This window comes from Mastomys coucha, unplaced genomic scaffold, assembly GCF_008632895.1.
Source record: "Mastomys coucha isolate ucsf_1 unplaced genomic scaffold, UCSF_Mcou_1 pScaffold15, whole genome shotgun sequence".
NCBI classification, from domain to species: domain Eukaryota; kingdom Metazoa; phylum Chordata; class Mammalia; order Rodentia; family Muridae; genus Mastomys; species Mastomys coucha.
The window spans coordinates 96350028-96377024 of record NW_022196897.1 but is presented as its reverse complement, the minus strand read 5'-3'; the positions used below and the strand labels follow the sequence as shown (position 1 = coordinate 96377024).

The 26997-nt window shown below is 36.5% G+C and overlaps 1 protein-coding gene across 2 annotated transcripts in view; it reads left to right on the top strand.

Moving 5' to 3' along the window:
- Ano3 (anoctamin 3) overlaps positions 1 to 26997 on the top strand; it is a 337010-nt gene that overhangs the window by 21018 nt on the left and 288995 nt on the right. Inside the window, exon 2 of one of the 2 annotated variants that reach the window (XM_031371327.1) lies at positions 3200 to 3274. In XM_031371327.1, the coding sequence (XP_031227187.1) occupies positions 3200 to 3274 (75 nt within the window). Of the gene's footprint in view, positions 1 to 3199; positions 3275 to 26444; positions 26649 to 26997 lie in introns of those variants that run through there. The other variant, XM_031371328.1, reaches the window with a different exon arrangement.

Genomic DNA, 26997 nt, shown 5'->3' with positions numbered 1-26997 from the left:
GAGAGAGAGAGAGAGAATGAGAATCAGAGAGATAGAAAAACAGAGAGGCAGAGAATAGGAATCAGTGAATTGATATCTTGGGGCTGGTGAGAGAGATGGAGATTTCTGCACAGGTGGAATAATTGGTCTTAGTAAAGAATACAGTTACCTGGTCTCATAGCAGTGGGGAGATGGAGTATATCACTACATATGTGAGCACATCTTCAAATCACTTAAGTGAGACAGGAAGTAAAAGCATCAGCTGAGAGTGGGATTTGAAGAGGAGGTGTTGAAAGACAGTGTTGAAAAGTTAAGACAAAATTGTCCTCTAGGTAAATGAGAGAAAAACTGTGTGGGGGGTGGGTGGGTGGGGGGTAGGGTGATGGAATGTATTTCTCTACTGGTCTGTCTTCATTGCATGCTTGAAGTCTTTCTGTATGAATTTTAATTTACCCATTGTTGCCTTTTCTTATACAGTTGTAAATTAGCTGCCCAGACATGAACGAATGTGCACATGCGCACACACACACACACACATACACCTCATGCCTCATATGTTAAAAGAAGGATTTTAGATATTTTGTAGACTCTTCAAAATGTCCTTTGATTAATGTTATATTCATGTTATAGTTATAATTGAGAGTTGCTTTTATAAATAAGAGCAATTGACTGCCCAATACCAAACAGTCAGCCCTGGAAACATACACGCAAGCAGCATCGTATGGACTAAACAGCTTCCCTTTAGGGATGTCTATGTACATAAACACACATGCAAGTATGCATGCAATAATAAACGGTGGAGAAAGAGGCTATGAATTTAAAGAACACTAGAGCAGGATATATTGAGCATTAGGAAGAAAGGAGAGGGAGAAATGTTGTCATTATATTATAGTCTCAAAAATAAAAAATAAAAATATTAACTTTATTAGGCTATAAGTACTGATTATGAAAGGTCCAATTGCATTTTATAAAATATAAGTTCTACTCAATTCTAATTACAAAAGTCATTCCAACAATAACTATTCTTACAGCTTAACATCCGAACACTTCTTTGTAAAGTATAGATAAGTAAAATCAGTGAGGCTATAAATGGTCATTTTACCTTTCTAAAACTTTCTTTTTTGTGTAGTAAGCAGTCATGTCTTCATACATTCAGAATATAGCACTGCTTCATTCATTTCCCTATATTTGTACATCAAGGTATTTCAGAATCTATTTTCAGTTTTCAGTACTGCATATAGAATTGCAACAAACAACATTCTCCTTTTATTAATTATATGTGTATGTGTTTTATTAAAGAGATTATAGGAAAGTTTTTTTGAATTTATATTTTAGAATTGAGTTGATGCCAATTTCTCTGATAGTAATGTAAGATACACTCCATTTCTCTATATTATCAACTTTGGCTATTATATGTTTTTTAGAAATTCTGGCAACTTGCTGGATAAATGACATTTTTTAACAGCTTATTTAGTAGTAAGTGTTGATAACTTTACCCTTGAACAATCTTTATATGTGCCAAACTATAGTGCCAATTTAATTGTGTTTTTATTCTTCTTGTAGTAAGATTTATTATTGAGCTTTACCAAACTTCCACAAGAGATTTATAATTCTACTGAGTTATAGTCTGACAATAAACTCAAGAATGCACTTCTTCTGTCCCATTAAATAAAAAATTCTAAAGCTACCAGCCTAGGAGCCTGGGAATGTTCTGATTTAGGGGACACTAACAAGGCCTTCAGACTAACAAGGCCTAGAGTGAAATTAAGCTGCTCTTTTGCACCAATCAATCACATAAAAGCACAAAAACTCCTGAGGTCACTTCATGCTTTCCATACATTGCATACTAATTTCTATGTGGTTGCATATAACACACAGTTCTATCATTGAGCAAGCAAACCAGCTCTCTTCTCTCCACATTTCTCCTGTTTTTCTTTCTTAAATGAAGAAATTCATTCATGTTTTATAAATTTTATATTTATTTTCCTGTGTAATTTATTTCATATGAAATTAATATTCACACTAATTACTGTACTTGTATTTGTAACACCTTCCATTTTAATGTAAACATTTGCATTATGAATCTATGGACTTGTGGGACAGAGGTTTGATGAAAACAATGCTTTGGTCTAATGTTCCAATTCAGTACTTTTTAAAATCAAGTTCAATCCAGTCATTTTTCAGAAACAGAAATTTTAATAAAAAGGGAAATTCCTCAAGGTTACTCAGTGAGACTAGTCATGACTCACTTGCAGTCTGAACTGACTCATTAGCTCTTTTGGAGACAAAACCAATATTACACACTGACAGCTCTGGCCTTAATCATGAAAAAAAGTTGTGGGCTAGGCTGTGTATTGTCATCTATAATGTGTGACTCGGTCTAGTTTGAAGACCATCATTCGCCATGTCAGTGATTGGTTTCAGGCAATATTTAAAAGTTTCAATTTCTCAATTAACATCTTTTAGTACTGATTTTCCTTCCTTTGGAATGATTGGAGTGCATGCAGCTCCTCCAGTGAAGACAAGCTTGATAATAGACTCAATGACATGTTTACAGAATTTTAACTCAGCCCCCCATACTTGCATTGCTTTGCTGAACTGAATTATCTACCAACCCAGAAAATGCTTTTTTAAAAAAAATTCATGTTTATCACTAAATATCAATTTAACTTAAGAAAATTACTTTGAAAAGTCACTTAGAGCTGTGTTTTAAAGATAAACCCAGCTGACCTTGTGGCCAAACAGGACATTCTAGTATGGATGAGTGAATCAGAAAGACCTGGAGTTAAAGAAGCACAGGTTATGAAATTTTAATAAGGCTGTGAAAAGGAGCATTTAAGCAAGGAAAATGGTACAGCTTTCAAGGTTTGTGTGTGCAGGATACAAAAAGAGCACCTTACTCACACTGGGAGAATATAATTGGAAAATCTGGCCACCCTATGCTTTCTCAAAGATGACAGCTATATCAGCTTACATAACAGCAAAGGAGAATGTACCCACCTGCTTAGTTTTTAATGCAATTTACTGAAGTTGTGTCTTCCTACACACTTTTCAGAGTAAGTTCAACCCTTTCCAGATAGTAGTTTTATTACAGCTACAGTAAATAGAAAAGCTTTATTTTTTTATTTTTTTATTTTTTTTGGCTTGGTAATTTTCTGTTCTTTCTGGTCTAATGAGTTTAGGAGAAATTTTTATCTTGTTCTTTTGTTCCTTCTCACAGATGTGCAAAAGTTGTATTCATCTTGTCATGGACTTGAGAAGAGTATGTGGGCAGCCCAAGGCGAATACAATGAAGGTAAGATTTGGGGTTGAACTTGTAGGCGCTGCCACCAACTCAAAGCTCCAATATAACGTGGTAGTAATGTGAGAAGTTTCATTCAGTATGAAATTCTGAAACTGCCGCCTGTGCTCTGGACTAATCGCTGCCTGACCCTACCTGCCCTTGGTGGTTGGAGGTGAAGCGGCACAGAGTCAAGGACACAGACTCAGGGAGCAGGTGAGAAACACCACAGCAAACTCATCTGAACACTGATGCAAGTTCCTTTAATACCCTTCAACCATGCCCCACTGGACCCCCAAAAGCATCTCTTCTAAACAGCAGTTCTTGATTGGCTGTCATTGTCTGCACCAGCAATCCTTGGTCTCTCAGGCAGTCCTCAGGTCCTCCTGCAGGAGATGCTTTTCTGGCTTGCACGGCCTGAGCATTGGCATAGAGGTGGCTGCAACGTTCCTGCTACGTAAACGTTATTTTCATAATATATACATATATATGTATATATATGCATATAAAAGGGGGAACAACATACCCGTAGAAGGAGTTGCAGAGACTAACTATGGAGCAGAGACTGAAGGAAGGACAATCAAGCCTGATAAAGCTGTCTCCTGAGAGGCTCTGACAGTACCTGACTAATACAGAAGAAGAGGCTCACAGCCATCCATTGAACTGAGTACAGGGTCCCCAATGAAGGAGCTAGAGAAAGGACCCAAGGAGCTGAAGGGTTTGCAACCCCTTAGGACGAACAACAATATGAACTAACTAGGACACTCAGAGCTCCCAGGGACTAAACCACCAACCAAAGAGTACACCTGGTGGGACTAATGGCTCCAGCAGCATATGTATAGTAGAAGACGGCCAAGTCGGTCATCAGTGGGAGAAGAGGCCCTTGACCCTGTGAGGGTTCTATGCCCCAGCGTAGGGGAATGCTAGGGCCAGTAAGTAGGAGAGGGTGGGGTGGCAAGCACGGAGAGGAGGGAGGCAGAGGGAACAGGGGTTTGTTCTTGTTGTTGCTGTTGTGTATTTTTTTTTTTTTTGAGGGGAAACTGGGAAAGAAGATATCGTATGACATGTAAATAAAGAAAATATCTAAGAAAAAAAAAGACTTACTCGGAACTATAAATTTTGATCAATTAGGTCTTTGCTTTTTTTGGCTTGTGGTGTGTCTACATGCTGAGTTTTACTGTCTGAATGGTACTTCCATCGTTGTGATGAGATCTGGGACCTAAATCTACTTAGGCTTAGGTCCCTATTACATAGCCACTTCCACACTTACAGGAACTCCATTCCTTATTTAAAACCATGCACTTCTCCTAATGAGACAAAGTACATGTGATGTATAATATTGGCAAAATCCTTTGATATTTCTGATACATAAAATACCCACAAAACTCAGAAACCAAAATTAAAATTATTAGAATGGAGGAGGGCTTATATTTTGGCTCATACCTATGCAAGAGAAATTGTATTTACAGGACAGGTAAATAGCCTCCTATGTATTTATGAGTGAATTACAAAAAGGAAGAAATATAACTTACTAATGACAATTGTGTTTTTAATTCCAAAATTGCCAATATTTATGGAAAGTATGCGACTGTAGTTGCTGGAAGGACAGCTATTGACTCTCAGTTGGTACTGAATGTCTTCATGTCTTAACTGAACCCAGGTAAGTACCTTCACAGTAACATGGACACTCTGAGAATGTGAGATAAAAGTACTCTTGAATTATTGAAAGCCTCTCCTTACCTTTAAAATACCTGTTACTATTCTGAATCATATAAATAAGACGAAAAAATAATACATTTTTTCTTCTGACCTCTCAGTAAATTCTGATTTGAATGAGTCATGAATTCATTCCATTAGTTTATTTTTAAGATTGCTCAATGAATTATACATGTATATGGTATGTATGATGTATATTACTGTACTAGCATCCAACATGCCATAATCTAATCAGGTTAATTAGTACTACCATTTCTTTACATGTTTCTATCTCCATTGTATTTTGAGGCTTTTAGTTCCTCTACTACTTAAAAAAAAACATGTAATGGCTTGTTGTGAATTATAGTTACCCTGTTGTGTTGTAGAAAACTAGGACTCATAACTCTGAGGTGTAAATCATAATTCCTGGGAGTGTAATTTAAACTTCATAGTTCCAAAGAGAAGTTTCTTTGTCCTTTTTGCCATGCTGTTCCTAGAAAAGAGTCTAGAAAAGTTCAATCTTTATGTCAGCCATTTCATTTTTTAAGCAAAAGACAGAAACAAACCTTCATAAAATATGTTTAAAGAAGTAATCTTATATCCTTAGGGGTAGTATTCACACCACTGCTGTGGGTCTCCTTTTCAAAAGACACTGAGCTTAATAACACTCAACAGAAAGTCATTTGAAAAGAACATCAGATTCAGACTTCAAAGCCAAATATTGAGTCAGAGCAACACATGTAATGGAAAATCATATATATGCATATATATGTACATATATTTAATGAAATGTATTTACATATATATAATGAATATATATGTATACATTGTATTGTACATATACATATATGCATATATTATATACACATATATTATATATAATATATACATGTATTATATAATTGTATTATATATTATATATACTATATATAATATAACATATTAATTATTATATATAATATATGTATATATATACATATATAATGAAATGTAAGTTATATGTGAGCACTATGACACTTAATCAATAAACAAGTTAATAATCATATTTTCTAAGTCCAAGCATTTTCATTATTATATAATAACAAAGGGGTTTATGTTGTTGTATCAGGTAAAACAGCATTATAGTTGATATGATATTTTTGAAAATAATATGTAAAAAGTAGAGAACAAGTAGATTGTATTTATGTGTTTAGAAATATATGTATAGACAGATACCTATATGTAAGCAATAACAATTAATGAGTAAAACAGGTCATGCATTTGAAAGAGAGCAAGGAGGTATATGTGGAAGAGTGTGAGAGGAGAAAAGTGTGTGGGAAATAATGTAATTATATAATAATTTAAAAATTAAGTAATTTTATGGATGTAGTAAAGAATTAAAATAAAAGAACCTGTGTTTTCTGGCATAAAAATTCATCTGAGGCATAGCAATAAATGTTTATGATAAAAGATAAGACATGCTTATCTACTCAAAAAGAGGTACTGCGACTTACCAGTAAAGCATAATTTCAGTGTATCTTAGTAACTGGACAGTGTCAACATAAAACATGGAAATAGAATCATAACATAAGCTTTGGCTCCTTTTAATAGATATTTATTGAGCTATGACCACAAACTGATCATGTTCATGGCCTTCATTTAAAAGGTGAGGTTTTGATTGACATTATGCACGTAGAAAACTTGGTTTGAAGACTCCAGTTATGTAATGTTTATTACATAATTTATTCCTCCTCTTCCTTAACTTTCTCATTATAAATTTGAATAACTATGTTGACCCTAATATCAAGACTGAAGTAGCTTCTTTGTGTACCAATGTTTTGTTATTTGTCATATTTATTAGTATTATATTTATTTTTATGTCATAGCATCCAATGTTCATATTTTCAAAATAGATTGTCTGGCTATGGGGCTATGGCCCTGAATGTGAACTCCTGAGTGTATGTGTGTCCCTGACATGAACAAGGCCATGTCAAAAAACCAAGCCTTAGACCCAGAGAGAAACGCCAAAGCCTTTTCTAGTCTGAGTTTGGATTTGATTATATATACAGAAAATATTCACTATACCTTTCCCCTATGGATATTTTATATCCACAAAGATTGCTTCTAAAGGTATTAGGTAAACTCGTCCTTGATCTAGCTGCGTACCATAAACCTGCTTTCCTTTTTTATCTGCATGTAATAACTCCATCTTTTTTTAAGTTGTAGGCAATAAAGAATTATTGTGTTAAAGTCTCTGTGTCCAACCATATAAAATACACTCACTGAACTTCCAAAATTGCTTAGGTTTACTCACCAATCTCTCTCTCTTCTGCTTTGTCTGTCTGGCTGGCTCTGTTTCGGTTACACTTTCTGTATCTCTCTGTCTCTCTCTGTCTCTCTCTGTCTCTGTCTCTCTTTGTCTGTCTGTCTCTGTCTCTCTCTCTCTGTCTGTCTGTCTGTCTGTCTTTCACTCTCTCTCTCTCTCTCTCTCTCTCTCTCTCTCTCTCTCTCTCTCTCTGTGTGTGTGTGTGTGTGTGTGTGTGAAATTTCAGCATTCCTTCAGTGTCCCCTATCAGGTCAAAGTCCCTAGAGCTATGCGAATAACCCAGGAAGAGATTATTAATAAAGGATGGCCTAGGTCTAGTTGGCCTGTGAGCATTTCTGTTAGTTTTTTTCTCTCAGTTTGGGGGAAGAAGACTAGAAGCCAAACCATGATTGTGCATAGTAGTATTTTAATGGCTGCCTCCTGAATTGTGTAAGACTAGAGATGCTAGCTGAACAGTAAGCATGCATGCTTTTACTCTCTCTCTGCTTTGCTATGATTAGCTACTTTGAGCTCCTTTATTGATTCCTCATAATCATTACCTGTAACCAGATATTGCAAGTAAAATAATTACTTTCATTAAAAAAAGATGATTGTCTGGAATACTGTGCAGAAATGTGAGAAGCTTCCCTGTGATGATGGAAAGAGAACATAGCCATACACCTCTTTATTCTTGTTCTTTTTCTCAATGTACATCTGTACTATTTTCTTCATTTTTCAAAGCTCATATCTTGAATCTCAAATACTCAATTATACTGGCCTTTCCTCCCTCTGAGATCCAAGACTTCAGGGCTCATAGGAAATGTCTTAGTATGAAATTTCTTCAAAGAGTTTTTACATAATCACTTCATTAAGATCCACTTTTAACAGTGTCTTCAGTGACAACAATGAGTCAAAGAAATACATAGAAATTATATTGTATAATCTATCTTCCATGCCAAAATATCAAGTGACATAAATACATAAGCACTATCAACATTTGTCTCCTCATGCACTTCCTCCTCTTCTTCCTCCTTCTCCCTCCTCTACCACTTATTCTACCTGTTCTGTTTCTTCTTGCTCTTCAGTGTGGTATAACTGTTTGGACTTTACAACTAGTCATTACTTAAATTATTGTTAAGAGTTTCATAAAAACATACTTTTCTTTCTATATTTTATAGGTAATACTTGTTCCTTTTCTGTAAATCCTATGCAAGCCTGTAACCATGTTACTGGAAGAAAACAAAAAGAAAGTTATAGATTGTCATACTTACATATGGCTTCCAGAATAATATATAATTAGCAGCAAGTCCATAATTTTTCATGTATTGTCTGTAATTTCCCACAGTGTTATATTTCTGTCCATAAAGATCAAATTCACTACAGCAGCTCAAACTGCCCCTTGTTTATAGATTCCATTTTTTTTAACCATTAAAATTTCTTCACTTTGAAACTTCTCTTCACTTTGCTTATGTCACTGTTCTGAAGTCTTCCCTTCAAGTTTCCAGACAGATATCAAACTGAAGCAAAGCCTAGCCAGTCCTTGCAAAGACAGTCCCTGATACCACAAAAGAAATTTTAAAAGAAAAAAAAAAAAACAACAACAACCAACACTTAACTTGAGAAGAAGTTTGATGAGCTGGACGTAGTGTGCCAAAAAGGTTTGGGCCGTCAGTTCCATGTGACCTCTTATGATGTTTTTAGCAGAAAGTCTCATTTTTACAAAAGAAGTTGAAAGATTTGACTGTTTTCAAATCATTTAACAAAATCAAACATTGGTAGACCTGACCTGATTAAGCAACTCCAAGCTAAGATTTGTGTCAACTGTATGCCTCTGCTGTATGGACTTGATATTCTTGACTGTCATTGAATAGCTAGTAGCCATTCTTCACAGTTTTACTAAATTCACCATCTTTTCACTCAGAGAAAATGTGTAAACAGGCCCAAACTGAGAATAAATTTATTCCCTCTACTCATAAATAGAGTACATGTGTTTCAGCATGAAATCTAGATAGAGATACCAAAGCTCACCAGGAACAGTGTCTCATTTCACACCTGTGGGTTTCATGATGAACAATTATTGATAGTGACCCCCTTTATACTAAGGGGATATAGCTCAATAACATATGTCTAGCAAGAAATATATATGGCTAGTTAAGTAAAATATTATTTGAAAAAATGTAAGTAAAAATAAGCTATGGGGCCACTCTACTGGGTAATACCTGTCTTAGCTATTGACATACAAAAATTACACAGATGTGAGTGTGTAGTTTTATAAACAACAGTGAGATGCTATGTGAAATACCCTAGCCAGTCTTAAGACAGAGTAGCTGACTTCATAGTTGGAACTATTTCAATAATTAAATACCATTTTAAGCTCCAAAGATCTAATTTTACACGTACTGAGACAAAGTTTGAGATAAAATTGTGGAGCAGTGGGCAGTTCTGACAGCCAGAGTCCAGTAGAGCGGCTACCTGGGAACCCTGAGACCCACTGAGCAAAGTAAATTTGTTAACAAGGGATGGTAGGAGTTCGACTCAGATTCCAGCCGAAACCCCTCACAGCTGCCCCCGCAGGAGATGTGTGCTCTATCAGGCAAACAATGCCTCAAACTCCCAGCATTCTAGCTGGACCTTACACACAGTCACCTGACCACAAGCCAGACATGCCGTGCCCCATACAATAAAAGGGGTGGTTTGCCCCCTTCTCACTCTCTTACTCTTACTTCCTCTCTCACTCTTCTGCTCTTGCTCTCTTGCTCTCTTACTCTCCTTCTCTTACCCTTCTCCTCTTGCTCTTCCTCTTCCTCTCTCTCTCTCTTCTCTTTGTCTTTCTTCTCTTCTCTTGCTCTCTTCCTCTCCTTTCTCTCTCTCTCCTTCCTCTCCTTTCCTTCTCTCTAACTCAACCAGCATATTCTAGCCTTGCTACAATAAAATAACTCATTTATACATTGCCTCCTTTTTAATTAAGGCACAGTGCAGCAAACAAGTGGACACCTGGGGAGAGAGAGAGACCCGGGCCTCAGCAGTAGGTCCCCTGCCTCCAGGGAGAGAGAGAGTCTCAGCCAGGCCTCAGCAACAGCGTCCCACCCCCCACCACCACGGGATAACAATAAATAAGTTCTAGTGACATGAATACTCTTGGAAGTCACGGCATAAGATTTCCTGAGATGCTTTAAGGTCAAGACTGCCTATGTTCTCAGCTGAATTTGTGTTTGGAAACCAGAGACTAAGCATTAGACTATATATAACTACACTAAAGGTGCAATTTAGTGACACAGCTCTTAAGAGAAATAGAAAACTTAGCACATGATTAATACTTAAGGGGACATGACTAACTGGCATAAAGGAATCAGAGAACAACCCATGGTTTGATTTAATTAAGTGTTAACTTTCCTAGGGAGGATAAAGAAGTTCAGAAGACATCTTGTGTGGGCTAGTGTATTCAGACAAGAAAAGGCCTTGGAGAACTTGACTAGTGAGCAGCAGGTGGAGAATAATCTAAAAAGATCATATGTATATAAAATGTAGACACACAGATGGGATTGAAAGTAAGAAAAGCAAAGGGAAAATGAAATATTTTAATTTTCAATGTAAATCTTTTTAAAAGAGGAAAAAAGGCAAAGGTGACATTTTGTAACTTAATATACATTGTATATACTTAGATGTGAATATATAGTATACACACATATGAGTGAATATGTATATATGCATATGTCTGTGTGTATATTCAAAACAAGTATCTTACTGAAAAATAGAATTGTATCTGGTTAATAAATTATTAGACTAGATGATGACATGCCTTTAATGTTCAGATTGGTTTCATACATAAATATTCATAGCCTTACAGAAGACATAATTATAATAATGCAATTCTTTTGCAAGTTTAGTCATTTCTCTTTTTTCACTTTTGGCTTTTCCTCTCTGTATCTTTTTCTCTGCAACCATAGTTATTTACCCATATATGTTAAATATTAGGCAGCAACATATATATTCTTCTCATTTGAATAATTTGATAAATATCATGGTATAATAAATATGGGATAACCCACCCCATATAGAAGTATTAATATTTCCAATGTTTTGTAACCACAACAAATGATGTAATAGACACCCTGGCATATGAGTCATTATTTGTTGGCTGTTTTCTTTGTATAATATAGTCTTCCATTACATTCTTGATTAAAGCAGACATTATCAGTTCAGTTCCAATTAAGACATAAAGAATACTTTTCTTAATATCTATAAAACAATCAATACCACAACTCTTTTCTACTTTGTTACTAATTAGAATTCTCTACAAACAACTTTTATTTTACTCTTTGTTTTTATGATTAATAGGGCCATGTTTTTATCTATTGAAAACCATTTTCTTTGGGTAGATTAGAGTCTGAGAATGTAATTTATAAACATTCTATTTTTTTTAATTATTACTGATTTCCTTTCCTTTCTTGTTGTTTCTTTCTTCTCAATCAAGGAAACAGAATGGGAAATACTCAAAGCATGATGGGAGATAGGGTTTATTATATAAATAAGAATTCATCTAGTTGTAAGATTAGTGGGAGAAAAGGCTTCTCAAAGGGAAATCTGGAAACACAGAGAAAGGTCACATAAAGCCCGTGTGAAACACAGGCATATCAGAGCTTGCCAGAGACCAGAGGTGGAGTCCTGATAGAGCAGTGACAGAGCAGTCAACACAAAGGGTGTAGCTTCTTCCTGGTGGACTGCACATTCAGAAGGGTTGGGAGCTGGACAAGTCAGAGAAGAAAAGGAAAAGGCAAAGTCTGTCTGCAGCCCAGGCATTCCTTACCTCTGTGCATGATGACTTCTACACTGTGGAGGCTTCTGTGTCCCTTCTGCCTTCCAAAGCTCTTACTAATTTTTCATTCTTCTCTAACTTAAAACCATACAAGGAAGGATGTTGTAGAAAACACAGTAGGCTACAGGTGGCAGTGTGGTCAGTAAGCTATTAAAAAAGAAAAAATAGAGAGAGGAATGAGCACAGACCAGTAGTCACAAACTACATCCAAAGTAGTTACAGATCATATGTATCATAGTTAAATATTATGTAAAACCATCTGTCACTTTGAGTGTTTACTTTTGTGCATTATTTAAATGTTTAGAGGGCTATCATCCCTCATTATCTTTGCTATTATTGCAATTTGATTACCTAGTATGTTGATTATTTTGTATTGAAATTTGTATGACTTGGTACTTAAAACATGTGATGTGATGTTATATCTCACTGGTGAATTACATCTGTTTTTCCTTAATGTTTTACAATGTACAATATTTCCCTCCTATGGTCAGCAACCAGAATATTCAACAATAATTCAAGAGCAGTTCAAGGTTAGGTATTAGGAGCTATGCTCATCTTATGTCATGGGTAAAGAAAGCCCTCTATGGCCAGAAACAGGTGGCTAAATGTAATGTTATAATTTTTGCAAAGTTATACTTGTGGCTTCTATGACCAAGGAGGACATATAGACATTGCTGATAGGTAAGGTGGGCAACCTTTGGTAACTAGGTCCTTAAGTTCCCCTATGGGCTGTTGAACAGGTCGTCTGGTCAGAGCTACTCAAATACCAGTAATAAACAAAGAGTTATATACTCTAGTCCCAAGCTCTGTTCTTAAGCCAGCTGCTCATTCCTCTATTTCAGCTTTATCATTTCTCTAATGATGAGGAAAACTGCATTGACAACCTGTGGTTTTGGGAGTTAATTTTATTGTTGTTGAATACATTTGGAAGATAGTATCAGAGGCTACATCAGTCACTGGATTTAGAACCTGAAAAATCTCAATTTTCCAATCAAGATTACCAGAACAATTTTTTTTGAATTCCCCCATTACTGCCTTGGGTGTCATAAACAACAATCCTTGTACTTTTTAGGGGACTGCATTTGCTCAACCACTTCTGTACAGAAGTGACACAGAAGCTTGTTTCAGCCAGCAAGGGGCATGGATAAGGAGGAAAGGATACTATGCTGAGTGTGGGCCTCTAGCCTCTTTTATGTAGGAAGGGTTGTGTCCTGTGTGCTCAGTGTTAGTGTTCTAGTCCAACACTGATAATAGCGCTGAGTCACTTTTACATAACTGGAAAAGCTTAACACTGTTCTACAAAGAGTTTAGATGTCTGACTATTGCCCAACAGTAGAACAGAAACCATCTAATCACAGCATGATTGATATTTCTGCCAGAAGGCCAGGTTTCTTCAGTTTTCAATTTATACCAGACCAAACTGTGCTGCAGGAAACTACCTAGTATTTTCCTACAAGGTTGGAGAATCAAAGAGTCCACACAATCCCAAGATGCACTCAAGCTGAACGTGGTGAAGGTTCTGAGATTCGTTTGAAAAAAGAAGGCAAAGGTGTCCCTTTAAGAGAATTGTATTATACCACATTATGTAAAGGAGAGAAAATTAAAAATTTGGTTCTTGAATATTTCCATTCTTATGGGTTTCATGTAACATGTCTTATTTGTACATGATGTAAATAGAAATTCAGTTCATATAATCTAGATGAGCTCATGGTTTATGGATTGTTTACAATAAACATGTACAAATTAGAGGAAGGGGACATCTTTTTCAGTTCTTTTGCTTTTGTTCCTTGGCTCACAGCATCCCCAGGCCTTTAGAATTACTGCCATTATGACTCTTGACACTCAGTTATCAGTTGAGCCAACAGAAGTTAGATGCCCCTCACCTGAGGCCATCTTGGAATCCTTATTCCCAGTCTTCTCATCTTCCCTAAAACTTCTGAAAATACCATGGACCCTGACTGTCCTGATCTTAAGTTCTGGCACTAATACCTTCTACCATCATTAGCTGAGGTAGCTCTGAGATCTGTTAATTCTTGTACTCTATCTTCCACTTTCTAGTTTTTTTCAATTACATTAACATTCCATTCTTTTTTCTTAGTTATGAACTTTTCTTTCCCTTACTAAGAACCTTATCACACCATCTTCAAGTTCCTTCCTTCACAGACCTTCTACAATATGCTTTGTCTTTCTGTAGAATGCTTACATCTTCCTATCTTTGTTACTATCATTGCATTTCACTCTGGACAAACTCAGCAATCCTAAGAGAAAAAGGTTTTATCATACCATGTCCCTTCATTACCAGAGATACATTGTACTCTACACATATACTCTTATTAAGTGGTTCCCTGTACATTCATCTTTTACATGTATATCACTTTTATTTATGGTTCTACTAAAAATGTTTCTTAAACTCTACTGCATTTTCTATTCTTTATAATTTTTTAATCCATCACTTTTTTCTGTTGCAAGGTTTCTTTAGAGAGATGTATCCTCCATGCCTTCTATGAGGAATTCTTTATTATGCACATCTCCCAAGTCTCAGCTTTTGTTCATCTTGCTTACTTCAATGCTTTTTTTTTTTCTGAATTCAGAGAGTTCTCTAACAAAAATTCACTTAATTTCTACTCTTCTCTGGACTAGAGGTGATCAGCCTACCTCAGTAACATTATTCTTCTTGCCTTGACTCTACTGTCCTGTTTGTTTAGACTTATATTTCCATTCTCCTTAACTATAAAAACTGTTTGCAGAAAACAGACCTACTAAAGTGGTTTGAATAAGAATGTCCCTCATAGGGTAATATGTTTCAATGGTTAGACCTCAAGCTATGGAAACTACTTCAGAAGAATTAGAGGCACAGCCTTGGAGTAGATGTGGCCTTGTTGGAGGATGCATGCCACTAAGGGTGGGCTTTGAGGTTTCACATGCCAGAATCAGGCCCAGTGGCTTTCTCTATTCCTGCTACCTGATGTTCTGGCTGTAGAAATCTCTCTCATCATAACATGATGTTTGCCTATGTTCCTTCATATTCCCTGCTGTGATAATAAGATACTAAGCCTCTAAAACTGTAAGCAAGCCTCAATTGCTACCTAAATATGGGAAAATTTTTATAAAAACAAAAATATCTACTAGATTGTCATGGTATAGCCTATTGAGGACTGTCACCTATCGATTAGTAGAGAAGGCTACCCATTCATCTCCAGGATAAAGATGATGAAGGAAACATCATAGGGACATATTTCTCAATCACTTACCCAGAGTAGAATGTCTTCCTTCAAAAATCCCCTTTAAAAGTACTACAGAAAAGGACATGGGAGGAAAAATTACCCCCTTAATGCCATAATATGATTTCCTCAAAGCCCCTCCATTGATGCTCAAATACACACTTCCCTCAAGTCAGCACTGTTAATCTTGTCACTTTTTTAAAAACATAAACAACATGTTTTTCCTTACTTTTTTCAATCTGTACTTTCTGAAAGCCTAAACATGCTTTCCCTATGTAAGCATGCCTCTCCTTACATCCTGGGCGTTTACACTGAGGAGAGTTATCTGAAGCCTCACCCCCAGCATTGTGTGAAGAAACTGCTTGCTGTCCTCCAGCACTGAGCATGTATGCTTCCAAACACCACGTCCCCTCTTTCTCCACTTCTCCTCTCCTGGGAGCTGCCAAGATTTGCAGCATGACTGTGCTTTTTTTTTTTCCTGAAACACCATTAAAATTGTCCTTGAGTTTCCTTCTGAAAAAAAAAAAAAAAAGTACTACGGAAACTATGTTCTATTCTAATTGTTTGACACTGTGACTTGTTGACTCCTGAACAACATTCTAACAACTCACATTGCCAGAGAAAACACCAGTCTCTTTACCAGCTTCAAGTAAACAAGCAAACCTTGAAAACTAACCTAAAACTTAAATTGTATAAGCTGAAAACCAAGGAGTATATTGAAGGATGTCATCATCATTTTAAAAATATTTATTTGACAATTATCAAGGTCCTGAACCAACCCATCCCATAAGTGGGAGAGAGGTACACTGCTTGCCTGTAGAGTAGTAATGGCTCTGTTGCCTAATAGCACCACATATGGCCAAACATCCACCCAAGCTTCCATCTACCCTACCTTTCCTGTTCCAACACTGGCATTCTCTTATCACTTTGCAGAGTATCACTAATGCCACAGTAAAACTCTATCACAAGGTTTCCAAAGGCTGCTGTTCTCCAGCAGACCCTCACCCTAACCCTCACCCTAATCCTAACCCTAACCCTAACCCTGACCCTCACCCTAACCCTAACCCTTTGTTATGATGCTTCCTGATGTTTAGCCACCTCTCCAAACCCCTTTGCCTTCTGAATCAAGTGGTCATAGAATATCCATCTCCACAAACATGCAAAGTTCTTGGCATGCACCAAAGCTTATGGTATGGCAGCCAGTAGCACAAAATGAAGAGTATCCCAAGAGAGAGGGAATACATTAGGACAAAGTCCTTGGTAAAATGTTATTTGAGGGACAGAATGAAGATAGCTAAGAGTATAGAATGAAGATTTTGTTGATAACCTAACTGGAAAAAGAGTGACAGATGCAATTCAAAAGCCTTCCTGTAGCAGCAGGTGGTGCCCTAGCCAGAAACCTTCATTACATCAGAACCTCACCTCAGCACCTCTGACAGACAGATTTCTGGAAGAGGAAACTGAAGAGAAATAGAACCTTTCTTCCTAGAAGCAAAGGTGGTGAATTCAAGAGTGGATAAATGGAGGTCATCTATCTCTAACTAGATTCTTGTCTGACTTCCCTTCATGAATGGAGTAGGAAGACACCAAAGGATATATATAAGAAGTACTTTAGTGTCAACCTTGAAGGGCATAAGACAGCTTAAAACTGGCTACAATGAGGGATTTAAATGAAACTAGTCTTAACTATGGGTAGCGAATGATAGTTATCAGCCATTATAGCTAAAGAACATATTACAGCTCAAAGCAATCAGGAACTTTCAGGTGCCAGCCTTGAGTAGTTCATTGTACAGCAACCTGAAGGTCAGTTGTAGAGGTAGCAAGAGTAGGTCTCCTATCCGAAAGATCATAAAAGCACTGGAGTTGCAGGCCTCTAGTAGCTGAGGCAGGAGTTGTGCTAGGGAAGCCATGGATCTAGGGCAGGCAGGACTGGTTCAAAATTAGGGTCAGGGTGTGTTCAAACCCCAGAGACTGGAAGAAGTAGTATTACACCTTACACTAGACTGCATGTACCAGTGCAATAGACTAGTGCCTCACCTTTGCCCAACCAGAAGAGGTCATGCAGTCCAATAGCCAGGTTAAACTTTATTTCCCCTTATAAGGTCATGTCCAGTAGCATTTGGAATTTCTCCCTATGAAAATGAGGTATTCCCAGCACTCTGGCCCTGGCCAATGATGTACACTCATCCTGTAACCACTACTCACACTCCAAAGGTTTAAATAGCCTTTTAAATAAGCTGTCTCATTGAAACATGTCTCTCTAGAATCTGTTTTGTTTTGTTTTTCTTGTTTTGAGCTCATACACACCCTGAGGTCTCATTACTACCAGCTGCTTTCCCCCTCAGCCCAACACTCATGATCACAGGCAATCTCGCCCTTAAGAGAGGGGAAACAGAATGGGAATGACAAGGAATAACCCCTTAATGTGCAACTGCAAAAGTCTCAGTGAGGGAGAACTTTCTCTATGGTTAGGAAACTCTGATCTCTTTGTAGAAGCCTCAGATATGGAAAGATAGCAAGTGAGTCTTACTATGGAGCTAGCTCATTCCAAAGGCTTCACATCTTTCTCTTTTGAGTTCCATAGGAAAAAAAATGCCTAAAACCAGAGAAGAGACAAATTTATTGAGGATCTGCTGGGCCTTGCTTAGCTGGATCCTTAAGCATATCCATCCTATCAGAGAAAAGCTATCAGAAGACTATAGTGACATTTGCAAACTGTTTTGGTTTTCCCATCTAATCACACTAAAGGCTCTGTGTGTCAAAAGCTGTGGGATCCTTCTGTAGTGACTACTGTTGAGGGGTTTGGATTTTTGTGAGGTCCTATAACCCCTGAGCTTCACTTTCTCCACTTCTCAGAGACAACCACATTGGTTGAAAGCCAGGCATAGGGTCGGAATATTTTCCTTGGAGGTAATTTCTACCCACTTATTTCAAGCTTTTGGAGCTTTGAGGATTCCAGGCTTATGCAACTATGTGCCAGCTATTTTTTAAGGTAGTTGCAAAGATTTAATGTTTTATTTAGTTTAAAGTTTGTAAAAACTAAAATTTCCTTCATGAATTAGGAACACAGAGTTTAATTCTTGTTTAATGTAATAAAAAGATGGGCAAAGTGGCTACAAGTATTGCATTCTTGAAGCCAGTTGGTATGAAAATCATTTGAGGTCACCAGAAATATTAAATGTGAAAGAATGGAATTTGCCTTATCAATCCTCTTATAGGTAAAATACCCAAATGCCAGGCAGCCATCTGATCTTCCCACAGTTAGATACTATGTTGGTAAACAATCAGAACCCTGAATCAATGTCTTGCCTCCCCCAATACAATTCAAAGGTCAACAAATGATTAAGGAAATGTCTTAATTAATTTTCCATTGCTGTGGAAACACCATGACCAAGACGAAATGTACAAAATTATTCTGGGGGTGTACAGTTTCAGAGGGTGTAGGTAGAGTTCATAAATGTCAGGATAGGGTACATTACAGAAGACAGCTGCGCATGCTACTAGAGAAGTAGCTGAGCATTTATATCTTGATAAAAGAAATGACCACATAACTAATTTTTCAAAATCAAACTTCTATTTTTAAAAAGTTTGAGACTTTTAATAATTATACTAGAACATAGGCAACCTAGGATATCTTACTCTGTTACTTAAGGAAAGTAAGATTAAAATATCACTAAGCAAAAGAAAATAGAGCCATTTATTCCATGTTACCTTCAGGAAAACTTATCTATATTTTGTAATTACTACAGATAGTACTACAGATATGTGCACTGTAAAAATAATGTATTTTTTGGTGTCTAAATTTATTAATAGGTATCACGAATATTTTCTCATTAAATAAATATTCCTACACATAACATTTCAAGTGGTTGATTAGTAGTACAGTGTTACTCTTATGACTGGCTGATCATATTTAAATAGAGAACCCAATACGTATTTCCTTTTCCAGCCATCAATCATATATTATCCCTGAAAACTAAAGGTTATTTGTAAAATCTGCTTTCTATTTTTTTTCATTTTAAACTCTGTTAGTTTTTAAAGATATATTTTAATATAAATATTTTGATCATGCATGTTTTATTTTCTCCCACTGTCTCTAGATCCTCCCCACCTCCCTCCCTACCCAACTTGATGTCCCCTATCTTTCCACTGTCAGAAAAAGTCTCAAAAAACAGTAAGACTAAAAGTGCCAAAAACTAAACAAAACGAGCACAGTAGACACATAGAGCTTGTTTTATGTTGTCCAACTACTCATTAGATACTGACTAGGCTTGTTCCCATTCCCACCTTCTTAGGCAACAGTAAAACAGTTTTGAACCAGTCAGGCAGAGAAAAAGCTCTTATAAAAAACACTGCTTACAAACATCAGCTCCCTCAGCGAGCATAGCCAAGTCCTAATTTTGATAAAACCATGGAAACCCACCAAATTGTGGTAGAGTTGTTGCTATGATCAGATTATTAATTTAAAAACTGATGAAAATACACAGAGAGAATGAATTCACAGTTACCACACCACTAGGTTTGAAAAAAATAACCAAAGCCAAAGAGAGTGAGATTGCCTAACTGGCAGAAAAAAATATGGTAGAACTATGCAAAGCCTAAGACAATCTACAAATCTCAAAGGGCAATTCATAAACTAGGCTTACATTTAAAAGCTTGTTGTTAAAAGTCTTTTGACAAATTAACAATTTTTGAAGATCAGAGGAAAAGCATTAATTCATCTAGTATTTACAATCATGCTTTATATATTACTACTTTATTAGACAGTTGCTTAAAATCAAGGCAATATAAAATATACTTTAAATGATTGATTCTGCACTGGAGAATAAAGCACATGCTTGTTCAGAACTTATGTGTACAATCTGACATATACAACTCATGGCAGGAACATGACCAAAATACCATGAAATAATAATATTGATAGGAATAATACACTTCTGGCTGGAAAGATGGCTTAGCTGTTACGAGCACTGATTGCTCTTCCAGAGGTCCTGAGTTCAATTCCCAGCAACCACATGGTGGCTCAAAACCATATGTAATGGGATCAGGTGCCCTCTTCTGGTTTGTCTGAAGACAGCTACAGTGTACTTATTACATAAAATAAATAAATAATTCCTTAAAAAAAGAATAACACACTTCACTGTGAAGGGATATTGATGAAGGAAAATTTCAGGCAGGAAATGACATTGCACTGTTTCTTGAATGAAGGAGATTTTCATGCAAGGAGTGATATTCTATGGTGCCTTAAAGAATGAATAAGAAATGGAAAAAAATTAAAAAGCTTAAATAATATCATCCTAACTGGAAGAAATAGAGCAGCAAACACAGAGAGATCTGTAAAGAGGAACGCCATTATCAGGACATACCTTTGGAAACAGCATTAGAGAAAGGGTCAAGGGCACACATGAATCTCCTTGAAGGGTCAACGAAAGGCGAAGACTCAAATATCTTTTCATTTTATTCATTTAAATGAAATTCATTCAAACAATTTTATAAAGGTAGAGTTTATCTGCATGTAGCTATAGTTCTTTGAAGATGTATAAAACTTACGTTATCATCCTATAATTGAGGTTGTAGATAAAGTGAGGATTGACAGACGAAAAAGGGTATTAATTCCATAGGTGCCTTTAAAAAAAAGCATTGAGCAGGAGCATGAAATATAAGCTTTCGTATGATAAATCATCACATGCTTTGTTCTAATTTCTCTACATTTTCTTTATGTTATTTATTTTCTCAAACAATCATTTCTGTTCTCAAAACTTCTGGATAAAGATTAAACCTCATGAGGTTAAACTCAGACAAGTGTGGGGCTATTGATTTTCCTCCCCTGCATTCTCTTGGTCACAACTGTTAGGCTTGCCTTCTGAACAATGCATTAAGCACCAATCTGGGTGTCAGCAGAACTGGCCTGATTTATTTCAGTGTTATACAGTACCTAAATCCAGGACAACAGGCTTTGGAAGGAATGATTGCTAAATTATACTTTATCCTTTCTGTTATGCTTGTAAAGTTTTTTTTCAAAGGTTTGAATTGTGTCTCTAATAAAGTATGAAGAGAAATAAGAATGACATTTTATTGGTACTCTATCTATCTATATATCATATCATATATTTTAATAGATTATATTTGTCTTTGCTTGAAGAAGAAGTAACTAGTAACGTCACTAAATAAATACATTTCTGAAGTGGTTTTATGGTTTAAAAAATCATTTCTTTTTGCTTTTACAAGCATCCATGAAGCTTATGGAAAAGGAACTACATTGGTTGGTCTATGACAAAAGAGATAGTTTACTAATTCATACTAAATTTGCCCTAAAGGACACTATCTTTCTCTTTAGTATCTCCTAGAGATACTAATTCTTTTTTTTTTCTTTTTCTTTTTTCTTTTACTTCTTTGTATAGAATAGAGTTTCTTTAGGGCATGAGAGGGGAGTTAAGAGGATAGCAGAGGCAGAGAAAGGCAGAGAGAAGGAGAGAGTAGAGAAGTAGGGGTCGGCCATGACCACGTGGGGGGGGGAATGGAATGGAGAGAGGGTGAACAAGGGGACAAGAGGCAAGGTGGAGAAGCAGGAGTAAGAGCGGGGATACTAATTTTTCTTTATTCCCTGATTTTGTGGATGAATGCCTCATTCACCCATTAATACCTTAAATAACTTGAATCTATAAGGGAAACATTGCAAAGGCAGATTCTATTTCTATGATTCTTTAGACAATGAGAAGAAGCAGGCAACTTTAATCTTAATTGCAGATGTGATTCAAGACCCAAACAGGCAGTCAGATTTCTCTTCATTCCCCTGATGGAGCATAGAATAGAAAGATCAAATGCCCTATATCTATGGCAGTGCTGCAACATTCAAAGAAATAAACTCCTGCTAGTTATGTAAAGAATGGAATTCCTTGACACCCTGGGAGGTGAAGGTGGCAAAGGGGCTGTTAGATTACTGAATGACAGAAACAAATGGAGCTTTCCCAAAGGCAAGAGCTGAAGTAACAGTTCCTTGGGTCGTTGACTAGAGAAAAATTTAAAAAGACTGGAATTGAATCAAGATGAACAAAAGAAGTTTGGGAGAGGTTAAGATGTATATATGATTCATGAACATTATTGGCATAAACATCAGAAAAAATAAAGGGATAGTTTGAAAATATACATCCAAATCATAATTTGCTAAAGTAATTATTCTGGAAACTTGGACCCGATTCATTAATTATTTTTATATACTTTAAACATATTGGAAATCTTACTGTACCTCAAATCAATCACTGCATTTACTTAAAATATGTTTTTTTTTTAAAAAAAATTTTCTTAAAGCATTAAAATTTGATGAGTGTTTTGAAACCAAGCAGCAAGAAAAAAACCAATCTAACTCAGTTTAGTGTTGCTATCGAGGTGACTTAATGCACACTGCTAAATGTTTTACAATGGAGTTAACAGTCTAAAAATACTTCCCTAGATCAAAGGAAGATTTCTTTTAAATAAGGTCTTTGCTCTGGGCTCCAACTCCACTCTTTACTCCTAATACATACACACTCTGTTTACACACACACACACACACACACACACACACACACACACACACACACACTTTTCCTTCTCTTTTGCAATGTTTTTCCTATCAAGCAGATGGAGCTTAAAATTTCCCCAGCCCCTCACAAAGCTGTTTCTCTAGCAACCTTCCCTAAAAGACTGATTTCAAAACAACCAGAAATGTTCTTTAAATCCCCTGCTAATCAATCTGGCAGTACAACTTCAAATGGTTTTTTATTTTTTTATTTTTTATTTTTTTGCTTAAACAGAAAAGTAACCAAGAATATACGAAGGTATATTTAATCATATCTGTAACACAGAGAAGTAGATTGTTTTAAACTTGTTGCATAAAAATAATCACAGCACTGTGTCTTTGTTTAGTTTCTGTTTCCATGATCTGTCCATTGCAGAGAGTGGGGTGTTGAAATCTTCCACTATTATTGTTTTAGTTTTTATTTTTTTATTTTATTTTATTTTTATTTTTTCTTTTCTTTTTCTTTTTTTTGGAGGGGAATCTAGGAAAGGAGATATTGTAAATAAAGAAAACATCTAATAAAAAATAAGAAAGCTTATTGAAAAAAAATAATCACAGCAATATGAAAAATCTTGTTCAACTCCAATTCAAACCTTTCTTTTCTTTTCTCCTGCTGGCTGCTAGTCTGAATATCAGGTGAAGACAGGAGTGATCATCAGGAGAGGGTCTAGAAGGCTAAGGTGCTATACCTCTGCTTGGAAGTATCTTCTAGAAACAGGCTTTTAATTCTTTTCTATGAGCCTCATGATAATTAATTAAATTAGATGCTTGCATCCCTAAGTCATTTCTTATTTCAGTAGTTTGAAACTATTAAAAGGAAATCAGATCTCTAATTAAGTCATTGTGACAATGATTTATTGGGTATTTTCTCCTATGAATCAGTTCTAAAATTTGTTACCTGATTTTAGTCTTACGGATGAAGGTAGGGGCTGTCTTAGAATTGCTTTAGTTTGATGGCATCTAAATGAACAATGAGTTCAGCTTTATCATTATTTTCATTATATCAGAAGATATAAAACCAATCTCAAGATGGTTGTTTGTTGCTTACAGGTTTGGTGTAATTGTCTTGAAAAGTTGCCTTGTTAGACATCAATGGGAGGAGAGGCCCTTGGTCCTGTGAAGGTTCTATGCCTCAGTTTAGGGGAACACCAGGGCCAGGAAGTGGAAGAGGGTGAGTTGGTGAACAGGGGGGAAGGAATAGGTTTTTTTTTTTCAGAGGAGAAACCAGGAAAGGGGATATCATTTGAAATGTAAATAAAATATCTAATAAGAAATAAATTTTAAAAGGTTTTTCAGAAAAAAAAGTCACTATAAAAGTCTTTCTGATTACTTTCTTTTATTTTGAAATTATGATACATTATATCATTTTCCCTTCCCTTTCTTTCCTCCAAGGCCTCCCATACACCCTTTCTTCACTCTTTCAAATTCATGCCCTCTTTGAAAATTGATTGTTTTTATACGCATATATGTTTGTATATACATGTATATTTCTAATATAACCTGTTCAGTCTGTGAAATGTTACTTGTATATATATTTTCAGGGCTGAATATTTGATTTTGGATAACCAATTGTCCTATCCTCAGAGGAAGACTGCTTCTTAGCATGTTTAAATGCCTGCAGGGTTGAGTTCTCTTGGAATTCCTCTGTCCAGTTTAGCACACCCACTGGTGCTGTCCATTGGCGTGCCCACTGGTATTGTCCTTGTTCGGTTCATGTTTGGCCAACCATGTTCAATGAGACATTATGGGTGTAATTTCTGACATTACTAGGAGACAGACTCAGTTTCACAACAAACTCCATCATCCTCTGGATCTTAGAATCTTTCTTCCCCCCTTTTCAGCAATGTTTTCTGAGCCATAGGTGTGAGAATTGTTTTGTTTTATAGATTTATCCATTGGACATGCACTTCTTTTAATGATTTGTTTTTATTTATATTATGTGTATGGTGTTTTGCCTGCATTGTATGTATATAGAACATGTGTACAGTGTCTTCAGAGACTAGGATAATCTCTAGGGACTGGAGTTAAAGAAGATTCTGATCTTACAACAGGATGCTGAGGCCATAACTAGTCTATCTGAAAGAGCAGTGCGTGCCTTTTACCCTTCCTGACATACCATATCTTCTTGGGGACAATAGACAAAGGCCTTTGATAGATCCTCGTTTCACAGTAGACACACTAAATCTTGTGTGTGTAGCTATTATTTACTACTCAGTATCATGGCACAGTCTTTGAAATTCTTTCTACTCAGGGTACATCACAGTAGAATCTGCAGTGTCTCTGACTTCCTCCTTCCTGCTCCATTTCTTATTTTAGATGATCTCACATCCTGCTACTAATGAAATATAAATTTCCCAGAGAACTGCCTTATTGAATCTATCTACTTTATAAATAACCATTACAAATAAGAATTAACCACAATTTTAAGTTTCTGGGGTCTATATGCCTCTGAATGTTGAGAATGCTTTTTTCTTTGAAGCTGATATTACTACATTTATTGTCCTTGAATCATGCAACAAATATAAAGACAAAGAAAATTTAATAATAATTCAAACTATTTGAAGTTTTAAAAATTGTGAAATTTCATTATCATTTTAAAATCTGCTTTTATTTGTACCTTCAGCTTATTCTAAATTAACTGGTCTCATACAATTTCAAATTTAGGAACCAACAGACCCTTTTGTTGCATGTCTGTTCAATAATACCTAATTTAACTTCTGGGAGGAATTTGGGGTTTAGGATCAGGAAACCATGATTATGTGAAAAGAGAGAGAGAAGGAGAGAGAGAGAGAAAGAGAGAGAGAAAGAGAGAGAGAGAGAGAGAGAGAGAGAGAGAGAGAGAGAGAGAGAGAGAGAGAGATTGCACTGGAAACTGAGCTGTTTCTTATTCTGATTTAACCGTTACATGTGGTCCTTCCAAGATTGTTTCCTGTCTTTGGCTATTAGGTATCTTCATTTCAAACACTGTTCTCATTTGTGCGATAATGGGACTTGTGTGTTGCTGTGCGCTTCAGTTTCTGTTATAATATAAGATTGTTTTTATGGCTTTTGAATATGACTATATTGAGTACCATCGATGATATTTCTTCAGTACCTGTTAGGAAGAATCAAACCTTTCGGTATAACACAAAAAATTAAAATAGAAGTAGCTGAAGCAGAAAAGAAGTTAAATGTTGCATGCTAGACCTAAGTGCTTATCTAAGACAGATCATGGATGTTGTGGCCTCCCCCACATGTATATATAAGAAGGAAAGATGGAAACAGCACCACATCTGTTAGTATCTTCCTTCAGATGCCAGCTTCCCTCTTCTTTATTTACAGACCAACTTCGAGGAAATTAATACTGGTGCTTGGGTGTGATAAGGAGGCTTAGAGCTTGAAAATGAGTGCATTAGTGATAGCTCTAAAGGAATGTTTGGATATATGTCTTGTCCTTAAGAAATTTCTTCTTCTCCCACGTGCACCAAACCCCTTCCAACACCCACCCTCACTGCAGCACTGAGAAACAGCCGGGATGTGGGGTTATTTCAGAAGTAGCCACTGAGGGGAGCCGGCCGCGGACTGCCCTCCCACGTTGCTATGACGATGAGACTGGCGGGCACACAGCCTTCAGAGCTAAGTGCTGGCTAAAGCAGGTGTCAGATTGCGATGAGCTAGGTGGCTCTGGGATTACTCAGAGCCCCAGGAGTGTCTCTGGAAAGTCTGGCTGCAATTCCTCCGCATCCCTCTCGGACAGCTCCTCAACTCCTTCGGAACACGCAGAGTGAAAATGGTCCACCACTCAGGCTCCATTCAGTCCTTTAAACAGCAAAAAGGTCAGTGAGAAATCTCTCTCTCTTCCCTGCGGGCACCACATTCCGCTCTGCATCTCCTTGCAGTTAGGCAAAAGCATCTTTTTCACCCGTGTATTGTGTGGAAGAGCTGTGGAACTCTGCAAAGTTAGGAACCCATTTTATAAATGTTTTATACTGCAACGGAGAATGAGTCTGATACCCGGAGCCACACAACGCCCGGGAGGGAACAGAATCTGTCATGTCAGGACTTGTTTGTATGTGTCGCTTAAGTCTCCTTCAGTGCATTGCAGTGAACTATTTAAGCAGAGAAGGTCCCTGCAGCACCCCTGGCTTTGAAGAGTGAAATTTTGGGTGATATTTGCCTCAGTAT